General features: G+C 45.0%; 1 protein-coding gene across 1 annotated transcript in view; it reads right to left on the reverse strand.

The window, feature by feature from the left end:
* Positions 1 to 8,608, reverse strand: part of LOC123633112 (prolyl endopeptidase) — a 136,632-nt gene extending 128,024 nt beyond the window's left edge. Inside the window, exon 1 of the mRNA XM_045544099.1 lies at positions 8,337 to 8,608. Within this exon, the coding sequence (XP_045400055.1) occupies positions 8,337 to 8,381 (45 nt within the window). The 5' untranslated portion in view covers positions 8,382 to 8,608. The remainder of the gene's footprint in view (positions 1 to 8,336) is intronic.
* Between the last annotated feature and the right edge of the window lie 3,302 nt (positions 8,609 to 11,910).

Here is an 11,910-nt window from a genome sequence, read left to right on the forward strand (position 1 = left end):
AGGATTGAACTCGGGAGGCCAGGGAGCCCGTGTGGGCAGAACAGATGGGAGAGTGGTCTGAGCTGCAGCGAACTGGCGGAGCACCCATCCCCCCATAGGAAAACTGCACTTTCAGACTGGGGCAGGTCCTTGGGCAGGGAAGTTCCCAACCTATGGCGCCAATGCTGCTGAGCTCAGTGAGTTCGGGTGCCCATCTGCGATGGTGGGATACTCTTGGGGCAGGGGAAGAATGGGATAGGTGGAGCTCACTCCCAATAGCTAGTAGATGAATTGCAGATGGCCCCTTCCCCATGAGCAGACTTTCCATTTTGGTGAGGCTGCTTTGACCCCCTTCCCAGAGGCTTTCGCCAGTGTTCTGGGAGCCAACCTTTGATCTCTGCCCAGACAGTTCTGCAGAGCCTGAAAGCAGGCTCACCCAACCTAGCCCTGCCCATCCTTGCTCCTCCACCCACCTCCCCCAGGAGCTACAGGGCCCCTCCCACTGCCTGGGGCATTCAAGTGCTTCTCCAGAGGGGCTAGGGTCTGTCACAAGCACAAAAGAACATCACTGCAGTTGGCTCTTTCTACTGACAGGCAGAACAACTGTATGGCCCATCACAGCATCCACTGACTCAATCAAACAGGGCGCTGCGGATTCTTACTCACAAGCACCACCCACCATCTCAGAGATTAAGCTGGGGGTCCCAGTACAATTTACACTGCTGGGGGTGGGGAGAGACAACAGAACAGAAGCAGCCCGAGGGGGCACCACTATGTAGGACAGGAATAAAAATTGCAGGCAGCTCAACCTGTGAGGGGTCTCCCTCCTCCACTGCAGACCTGTGGGCTGACGGGGGAGCTGCTCAGAGTCTGCACAGAGACACTGCACCACACAGCAGGTGCAGCAGAGATCTGGTGGCTGCCAGTTCTGGGTTTCTGCAGCTGACATCATCCTGATCACTCTGGTGCACGGCACCAGGTCTGCCTGGGACTCAGCTTTCCAGCAATAGCCTTTGCATCATCTCTGCTGGGCTGGGGCGGGAGCAGACAGACGCTGTGACTGTGACTGGCGGTTGAGCATGCCTACCCCTGCATGGGATCTGGGCAGAGGAGGAGCATCAGACGCCACAGGCACCACCTGGGAAGCCCTGAGCAACTGCCTAACTGGGTCCTAGGTAGTGGGTGGGGGGCTGGGAGAACCTTGGGCATGCAGCAGCTCTGGCCCACATATGTGGTCCCTGGGCCACTAAGACAAACTCCTGCCTACACAACTGGGCAAGAGCTGCCTCCACATCGGAAGAACAACACTCCATCTATGCAGCTCTGCCCTATAATCCTCAGAGCCAGCTCTGAAGCTCTTGCTGCACTCAAGCCCAAGGCTCTGCCCCTGTAGCTCCAGGGCCCCCAGCGAGCATACAACACCACCCTCTTGATTCCAGGGCTGTGCCTGGCCCCAAGACCCCACCCCTGAGTAACCACCACTGCCGCTGGGCCAACAGAACCTCCCCAAGATCCAACACTTCACCCAGGAACCCCCAGCCCATAGCAGCCATTACTCTTGGACCTGATTTGTGTGAATGCCCACAGCCTGGTCATCCACCACGACTGCCTAAATAGACTCACTCAGCTGCCACTGTCACCTCCACTGGGTGACCTTGGTCAGAGCAATCCCTCACAACAACACCCATCACAGAGAGGGTCACATCCAGCCCCCAACTCAGACTTCCAACAGCGATCTGGGGAATGACACACGAAGATCATCCAGCACAGGCTTCAACTGTGGCAATCACACGGAAATGGGTCAAAACAAAACAGCTGTTCTACAGGCTCCCAGTGCACCCACCCTGCCCCTAACAGGTCAACATTCCAGAGCAGGACACCAAAGTTCCATCTACCGTTCTCCCCTTCCTTTAACTAGAGTTCCTACCAAAGAAGAACAGGTGCCCTGCAATCCTAGTAACTCAGAGCCGAGAGAAGAGGAGCCAGATGAGAAGAAACCAGCAAACAAATCCTGGCAACGTGAAAACACAAAATAGTTTGACAACAGCAATGGATCACAATGGAGCTACAGTAGTGGATTCCACCCACGAGGAAATTGCTGAAATGACAAAAATGGAATTCAGTATATTGATGGCAAATAAGATGAATGGAACTGAAAAGAAAGTTGAAAACCAAGAAAAAGAAGCCCCAAAAAATTGTTTTAGGAAATCAATGAAAAACTCAGGAAAGACCTAGACAACATAAGGCTACAACAGAACTTAAAGAAATGAAAGAGTCATTTAGGGAATTTCAAAACACAGCAGAAAGCATGAACAACAGACTACACCAAGCAGAAGAAAGAATCTCAGAGCTTGAAGACAAGCTTGAGATTATCCAGTCATTCAAAGAGGCAGAGTAGAGAATAAAAAAGTCTGAGCAACCACTGAGAGAGATAGAGGACTATGTACAGCAAACAAACATTTGAATCATAGGTATTCCTGAGGGAGAAGAAGAAGAGCTAAAGGCATGGAAAACCTATTTAAGGGAATTATTGAGGAAAACTTCTCTGGTATTGCCAGAGATTCACACATACAGATATAAGACAGTCATTAAACACCAAGAAGATTCAGAGCAAATAGGACATCTCCAAGACACACAGGAGTCAACCTGGCCAAAGTCAAAATGAAAGAAAAATTCTACAAGCAGCAAGTTAAAAGCAACAAATAACCTACAAAGGAAAAATAATCAGGCAAATTTCAGACTTCTCAGTGGAAATCTTACATGACAGAAGAAATTGGAGTCCCATCTTTAATCTTCTGAAACAGAACTGCCAGCCTAGAATTTTTAATCCTGCAAAACTAAGTTTCACAATTGATGGAGAAATTAAGTCTTTTCCAGACAAGCAAACACTGAGGGAATTTGCCATGACCAGAGCTGCCCTGAAAGAAATATTCAGAACTGCATTATACACACATCAGCACAACAGATACCCACCAGTGTAAAGTCACCCAAAAAATCCCTAAAACTCACAACTCTTATAAAACAATAGCACAACATGAGAAAAAAGGAATAAGGTACTCGCCAACATGATCAACAGATCAACGTCCCACACATTGATTCTATCACTCAATGTTAATGGTCTGGGTGCTCCTTTCCAAAGACACAGGCTGGCTGGCTGGATGAAAAAACACAACAGAAGTACCTGCTGTCTCCAGGAAACACATCTAACCCACAAAGATGCACACAGACTTAACATGAAAGGATGGAAAAAAATATTCCATGAAAATGGAAATCAAAGGAGAGCAAGTATAGCCAGTAACATATCAGATAAAATTGACTTTAAATGAACAATGGTAAAGAAAGACAAAGAGAGTCATTATATAATGGTAAAGGGAGTAAATGAACAACACATAATAATCCTAAATACATATGTGCCTAACACAAGAGCTCCCACATACATAGAGCAAATTTCACTAGAGCAAAGCAAAGAAATAAACAGCACAATCCTAATTGCTGGGGACCTCAACACCCCACTGTCAGAGCTGGACAAATCATCAAAGAAGAAAATAAGTAAACAATGGATTTAAACTGGACTCTAAACCATATGGACCTAACAGACCATTACAGAACATTCTACCCAAGAACTACTGAATATACATTCTTCTCATCAGTACATACAACATTTTCCAAGATTGATCATCTCTTAGGCCACAAAATAGGTCTCAACAAATTAAAAAAATTGAAATCATATCATGTATTTTCTCTGACAACAGTGGAATAACACTAGAAATAAATCACAGCAGAAACACTGAAACCTACACAAAGTCATGGAAATTAAGCAACTTGCTGCTGAATGATTATTGGGTCAATAACGAAATAAGGATGGAAATCAAAAAATTCCTCAAACTGAACGAAGAATGGGACATAAGCTATCAAAATCTATGGGATTCAGCAAAAGCAGTCCTAAGAAGAAAATTCATAGTTTTAAATGCTTACACCAAAAAGACAGAAAGATCACAGATTAACAACCTAATGACACATCTCAAGGAAACAGAAAAAGAGCAAATCAAACCCAAAGCCAATAGAAGAAAAGAAATAACTAAAGTCAGAGTAGAACTAAATTAAATAGAAGACAAAATAAAATAAAATAAAACAAAACAAAAAGTTGGTTCTTCAAAAAGATGAACAAAACTGAAAGATCTCTTGCTAGATTAACCAGGAAGAGAAGAGAAGGGACCCAAAGCTCAATCAAAAATGAAAAAGGAGACATTACAACTCATTCCACAGAAATTCAAAACATATCATCCATGAATACTACAAAAATCTCTAAGCACATAAACTAGAAAAAGTACAGGAAATGGACAAATTCCTGAAAACACTCAATCTCCCAAGATTCAATCAGAAAAAATAGATTGTCTGAACAGTCCAATGATGAACAGTGAGATCAAAAGAATAACAACAACAACAAAAATCTTTCAACCAAAAATAACCCCTGGACCAGGTATATTCACAGACAAATTCTACCAGACATTTAAGGAAGAGCCGGTACCCATACTGCAGAAATTACTCCATAACACTGAGAAGGAAGGAATTCCACCTCAACTCATTCTACGAAGCCCGTATCACCTTGACACCAAAGCCAGAAAAGGACATAACAAAAAAAGAAAACTAGAGACCAATATCCCCTATGTATATAGATGCAAAAATACTCAATAAAATACTAGCAAACCAAATCCAACAGTACAACAAAGAAATAATCCACTATGATCAAGTGGGCTTCATCCTAGGAATGCAAGGATGGTTCAACATACGTAAATCAATAATGTGATTTACCACATACAAAGAAGCAATAATAAAGACCATATTATCATCTCATTAGATGCAGAAAAAGCATTTGACAAAATCCAGCACCCTTTCATGATAAAAATCCTCCACAAACTACGCATAGAAGAAACATATCTAAAAATTATAAAAGTCATATATGACAAACCCACAGGCAACATCATGCTGAATGGCAAAAAGTTGAAAGCATTGCCCTAAGAACTAGAACAAGACAAGGGTGCCCACTGTCATCCCTCTTATTCAACATAGTGCTGAAAGTCCTAGCCAGAGCAATAAGGCAGAGAAAGAAATACAGGGTATCCAAGTCAGGAAAGAGGAGGTCAAACTATCCCTTTTAGCTGATGGCATGATCTTCTATTTAGAAAAACCCCAAGGATTCCACCAAGACACTCCTGGAATCAATAAATAAATTCATCAAAGTCTCAGGTTACAAAATTAATGTATAGAAATCAGTAGCAGTTCTACACACCAATGACAGTCAAGCTGGGAATCAAATCAAAGACTCAGTACCATTCACAACAGCTACAAGGAAAATCAAATACCTGGGAACATACTTTATCCTGAAGGTGAAAAATTTCTACAAGAACTATGCAACACTGAGGAAAGAAATCACAGATGACACAAATAATGGAAAAACATATCTAGCTCATGGATCAGTAGAATCAACATTTTTAAAATCTCCATACTACTCAAAGTGATTTACAGATTCAATGCAATCTCCATCAAAACAACGATGGCATATTTCACAGATACAGAAAAAATAATTCTAAGCTTTGTCTGAAACCAGAAAAGATCCTGAATAGCCAAAGCAATCCTAAGCAAAAAGAACAAATCTGGAGGCATCACATTACCAGACTTCAAACTATTCCACAAGGCTATAGCAACCAAAAGAGCATGGTACTAGCACAAAACAGAGACATAAACCAATGGAACAGAACAGAGAACCCAGATATAAAACCCTCTACACAGCCAAGTGATCTTTGACAGAGCAGACAATAACATAACACTGGCGAAAAGAAGCCCTATTCAATAAACAGTGTTGGGGAAATTGGATAGAGACATGCAGAAGAATGAAACAGGACTTCTATCTCTCACCACTCACAAAAATTAATTCAAGATAGATAGAAGACCTAAATGTAAGGCATGAAACCATAAGAGTTCTACAAGAAAATGTAGGGAAAACTCTCCTAAAGTATTGGGCTAGGCAAAGAATTTATGAAGAAGACCCCAATGGTAACTACAGAAACAACAAAAATAAATAAATGGGACTTGATTAAATTAAAAGGCTTCTGCACAGCTAAGGAAATAATCAACAGAACAGACAACCTACAGAATGGGAGAAAACATTTGCAAACTACACATCAGATAAAGGAGTACTATTCACAACCTACAAAGAACTCAAGCAAATCAGCAATTAAAAAACAAACAACCCCATTAAAAAGTGGGCAGAAGACATGAACAGAAGTTTTTTATAAAGAAGACAGACAAATGGCCGACAAACATGAAGAAAAGCTCAATGTCACGAATCATGAGGGAAATGCAAATTAAAAGCACAATGTGGTATTACCTTATCCCTGTTAGAATGGCTTTTATTATAAAGTACAGAAACAACATATGCTGGCGTGGATGCAGACAGAAAGGAACACTTACATACTCTTGGTGGGACTGTAAATTAGTACAACCTCTGTGGAAAATAGCATGGAGATTTCTCAAAGAACTGAAAGCAGACCTACTATTCAATCCAGGAATTCCACTACTGGTAGGTACCCAAAGGAAAATAAGTCAGTTTATCACAAAGACACCCACATTGGAATGTTTATTGTAGCACAATTCACAATTGCAAAAATCTGTAATCAACCCAAGTGCCCATCAATTCATGAGTGGCTTAACAAAATGTGGTATATGTATACTGTGGAGTACTACTCAGCCATAAAAAGGATGGATTAATACATTTTGGAGCCTTTTGGATGGAATGGAGTCCATTATCCTAAGCAAAGTATCCCAAGAATGAAAAAATAAACACTACATGTATTCTCTAATAAACTGGAACTAACCGAGGGGCACACATGTGCACACAGGGTAGTAAAAGTCATTGGCAATCAAGCAGAGGGTATGAGGAGGAGGGGAGGAACAAAATCCTAGCTAATGGGTACACTAAACACTATTCAGGTGATGGGCACAGTTTAGCCCTGACTCAAGCATCAGAAAAGCTATCCATGTAACAAGAAGATTTGTACTCCCTTAATATTTTGAAACTGAAGAAAGTATGGAAAAAATTGGCATAAATTGGGAAAGTAAACAACAACAAAAAAATTACAACTGTATTATACAATTTTTATTTTTATTTTTTTTTTTGAGACAGAGTCTCACTTAGTTGCCTGGGCTAGAGTGCCGTGGCGTCAGCCTAGCTCACAGCAACCTCAAACTCCTGGGCTCAAGCAATCCTCAGCCTCCCAAGTAGTTGGGACTACAGGCATGCGCCACCATGCCTGGCTAATATTTTCTATATATTTTTAGTTGTCCAGATAATTTCTTTCTATTTTTTTAGTAAAGACGGGGTCTCGCTCTTGCTCAGGCTGGTCTTGAACTCCTGAGCTCAAACGATCCACCCGCCTCGGCCTCCCAGAGTGCTAGGATTACAGGCGTGAGCCATGGCACCCGGTCCAAAATTTTTATTCTGATTCTACTTTACGCAATCTGAGAAATTTGACTACTAGTAAGAGAATCCTGGTCACAACGTTTGGATTTAATCCAGTTCTTAATATGTCAAAATAACTCTTACACAAATAAGCTATTTGTCCAGAATTCCAACCACTGGATCTCAACAGTTACCTTGAGTTTGCCTGTCGCTTAGGCAATTGGTGGTTAACTCCAGCACTGTGCAAAACACACTCATTCCCCTCCTCCTTCTAGGGCCTCCTCTCACCCTCTCAACTCCTTTTCTTGTTTAACAAAACCCGAATCGGCAAGGCCACACCATGGGCTCACTGCCCCGCCTCCCCATTGCTCTGTCTTGGTCTCTCGCATCCCCGGTGCCCAACGCCCACCCGGAGAGTGGCCTGGGGCAGAGTGGGCACTCCATACACGTTTTTAAATCGAATGAATAAGCTTCAACTCTAAGGGCTTTAAAACTGTAAGTTTTAAAAGTTTGTTTTCGTTTCTAAATTTTGCATCAAACACCGCAATGTACACTTTCTCCTACCACCACGTGTAGGCAAGAGGTTTTGCCAGTCAAAAGCAGTTGACACCTCTTGTCTTCCCACTTCCTTGAGATGCCCGTCCCTACCCGGGCGTCTGCCCTTGACCCCACTGATTTTAGGAAGCGGCCAAGCAGCACTGACCACAGGCTCGGCTGTCAGGAGACACCCAGGGACCACCAGCGGGGCCCCTGCGCTGGAGAAGGGCCCCGCGACCCCGGCCGCTCCTCGCCAACAAAGGCCGAGGGGGAGGGGAGGGACGCAGGGGGCTGAGGCCGCGGGAGGCGGCGGCCGGCCGGGCGTGGTGGGGAGCGCGGTGGGCCGGGCGGGGGTACTCACCGCGGTCTCGTCGCGGTACACTTCGGGGTACTGGAGAGACAGCATGGTCGGGGACGGGCAGGGGCAGGGGCTCCGGGAGTGGCTGCGACTGGCCGGGCTGGTCACGGGGCACGGCTGGGGTGCGGGCAGAGGCCGCGCGACTCGGCTGTCTCCGGCAGAGCTGGCGCGGCAGAATCACGGCTGGCTCGGAAATTTTTACGCGCAGCCCGGGAACATCTATCGCCAGGGCGGAAATGTTTCCGCGCGGCCCGCGAGAACTTCCGCGCGGCAGGGCGAATCCGACGCGGCCGCGAGCCCCTCCCCGGCGGGCGGGCCCAGCGGCTGCAAGAGGAAGCGGGCGGCGCCGAGCGCGGGCGGCCCGCGCGCACAGCTCCCTCTGCAGGAGCGCCGGCCGCCCGCCCCGCCGTCCCCGCGCTCGCGGCACTCTCCCAGAATGACCCTCAGGGTTCGTCGGTGGGTGGGTCCCCCGTCTTCTCCGGCCTTCGTGTTTCAGGCAGGGCAGGCGCGGCGAAGGGAGACCTGGCCTTGGAAGGGACTTGAGGTGGCCTAATGTCCACTGCCTGCGACTCCGGTCTTGGAAGGGAAGAAACGGATCGCGGTGACTGTGAAGGAAACACATCTCCCTTCACGCCACGACTCCTGGCGGACGCTGGATGGTTCAGCACCCGGATTACGGAGATGCTTTGGGGAGTTGGTGGGACAGCGGATGAGCCCTTACTTGAGATTTACCCATTGAGAGGGGACCAATGATGAGAGGCCTTGAAACCTGCAAGGCTATTTTATTCATCCTGCCGGTTCTTCTGTTCCCCTCCTGCTAATATGTTTGTTTATTGAGCCCCTGATGATGTCGCTGTGGGGAAAAAGATATTAGACAAGATGCTTGACCTCAAACCTATGGAAATTTACAAGTTACATCACATCATCCTCAGGCTAGTGATGATGTGTTCTGATCTTGCTTTCTGGACCAGCTGGAAGAGACATTATAGGCCCAGTCATCAAGGCTACAGTGTGTGTCCAGTGTGTTTTGTATCCCTGGTTTCTTAAAAGATCTGGGAGAGGGCGTGGGTGTGACTAGAAGGTTCTTTGCGTCCTGAATTCCAAGTGGACATGGTGACTATTGTAAATGGGTGTCTTCTATTTAGTGTTATCATCCCAATTCCATGCCTCGCCTTTAGTTCACCGTTTCTGTTCATGGTGGGATGTGTAGTTACCATCTTCTGCACCTGATCCTGGACACCCCCTCCTTGGGCAATCTCAGAAGCCTCAATTCTGGGAGAGCTCACATTATTGATGCCAGACTTAGTGCAAACAAACACAGGGACATAGCACACCGCAGCCCAGCAGTTCGGGTCCCCGTTCCCACCCCTGCTTTGCCTGTCAGTCACCTGACCCATGAGCTGCCAAGCATTGACCAGGTGGCCTTTGCCTAGGGCTTCACAAATAGTAAAAAATAGAGCCATTCAAACCTAGATCACTGTGATGCCAGTGCTCATTCTTAACTACTCTGATAGCCTTCTTACTCACAAATAAGTAGAAGTACTCTACAGTCTACAGGGGCACCCATTAGTAGGGGGAATGTCAATTTAGTAGGACACTCCAGGTGGAAAGTATGGGAATTGCGGCACCCAAAGAACAAATTAGACTTCCTGTATCACCCTCTGTTTCCTTCCAGTCAGCCATCCTAGTGTCCAGCTCCTCTGGACCCTGAAAGCTAAAGGTCTGTAGTGGCACAGACAGTGCAGTGGGCTACCAGCAGTAGGTTGCCTGCAGCTGGAGTGAGGGGGAGTGGAAGGGACAATGGGAGAGCACCCAGTCCCCTCCCACTGGCCACACTGATTGCACTTCTGTGTTCGCCAGGGACTTAATATGTATTATCTCCTTTAATCCTTATGCAAAGCCCATTTTACATATTAGGAAAAGGAATCTCAGCAGCTTTAAAGGAATTTGTTTGAAGTCATCACACACCAAAGAGGGAGCCAAGATTCAAATTCCTCAATTGATTGCAAAGTCAACCTTGTCCATAGAAAATGAAGAGAAAGGAACTATTTGAACCATCTCATAATGAAAATGCTACCTCCAGAATAAATATCAGAACACTCTTTGACCTCTGACACTACAGACTGTTTTCAGAGGTATTATAGAATTGTCACTCTGACAACTCATACTCTAACCTAGAACAACCCATTCCAGGAACCCTGGGCCCTTGGGATGGGGATGAGCAGAGATACAAAAGGACCTCCAGAGCAGCCTTCAGCCTCTCCTCCATTGCCTGGCCGCACGCTTTGTAGCCCACTCAGTAAAGCAGAGTCACCCTCCAAAGGAGGCAGGCTAGTGATCATTTACTGCTACTTGGCTGTCTCAACTCCACCCCAAGTTGCTTATCTAAGCAACTCCCACATACATATTGTAGTCTCCAAGAGAGGATTTCTGGTACATGCACAAGGATGCTCACTCTCGCTCTCCCCTTGCCACACAGCAGATAGTTGCTGGCTGCATTCACCTAGAGGAAGGGGTGTCTTTTTATTCTCAAGGGGCTGCACCTTCTCAGGTAAGGCATATTGCTCTAATTCATGCAAGGGCGCCATCTTGTTAACCCCCTTAGAGACTGATGCCTTGGGTGCTATCTGGATAATCCACCCTCTAATTTGACTCTGCGGCCAACCTACTGACTAATTGGTGGAGTGCAGTCATTTCAGGCTACTTTTGCCCAAATATTTATGTTATTATCTTCAACGTGACTTTTAATGAAAATTCTTATGTATTCTTGTATATCTAATCTCTGCAAGCCATCATGAAGTGTGAAATAGCAACGAGGACAAGAGTAAGGTTATCTTTCAGGCCCTGCCACTAACTGGTTCCCTAACTTTGAATGAGTCCATTTTATCATCAGTATTTTTATCTAGAAATTGAGATCATTGGGTCAAGTGGTTTCAAATAATTCTAAAATTCTTTGATTCTAAATGAGAACCAAAAGTAGAGATATAGGAACCTCAAAACTAACTCTGAATTAAGAATGAAATTGTCACAGGAAAGGCTGTCCATACCTCATGGGCAGATGAAGGTAAGATTGGGGAGTGATTACCTATGTACTGAAAGGTCTTCTGTTTTCAAACCATTTAAAAGGTTCAGATTTGGTTCTGGGAACTATTACTGGGCCTATAATCCATAATTCATAGATCTGGCCTTTGCAGAAACTGTAACTGTTCCCTTCTAATGCCCTTCTCTCAATATAGACATACAGTTACAAGAGTATGTAAAGTGTCTGCAATTTCAGCTGGGAAGTCTAGGTCTTCACCTCATTTCTCCCCTTCTCAATTTAGCATCTGGCTGAATTAACTACTGGAATGAGAGGATAGGTCTAAATTTAATCCATGTAAAAAAAATGTGGGCAGAGAAAAGTAGATCAAGCATAAATCTGGAGTATTTTTCTGCATCAGTTCATGGAACTTATTTATACCATTTCTAAGGAAGTTCCTAAGGTAGGAGTGTTTTTACATCAGGAGAAAGGAATTTTTTTTCTTATGCTGGTATTAGGAGAAAAATCAGGTGTGGCACCCACATGAAAAATGGATGT

This window comes from Lemur catta, chromosome 2 (assembly GCF_020740605.2).
Source record: "Lemur catta isolate mLemCat1 chromosome 2, mLemCat1.pri, whole genome shotgun sequence".
Taxonomy (NCBI): Eukaryota; Metazoa; Chordata; class Mammalia; order Primates; family Lemuridae; genus Lemur; species Lemur catta.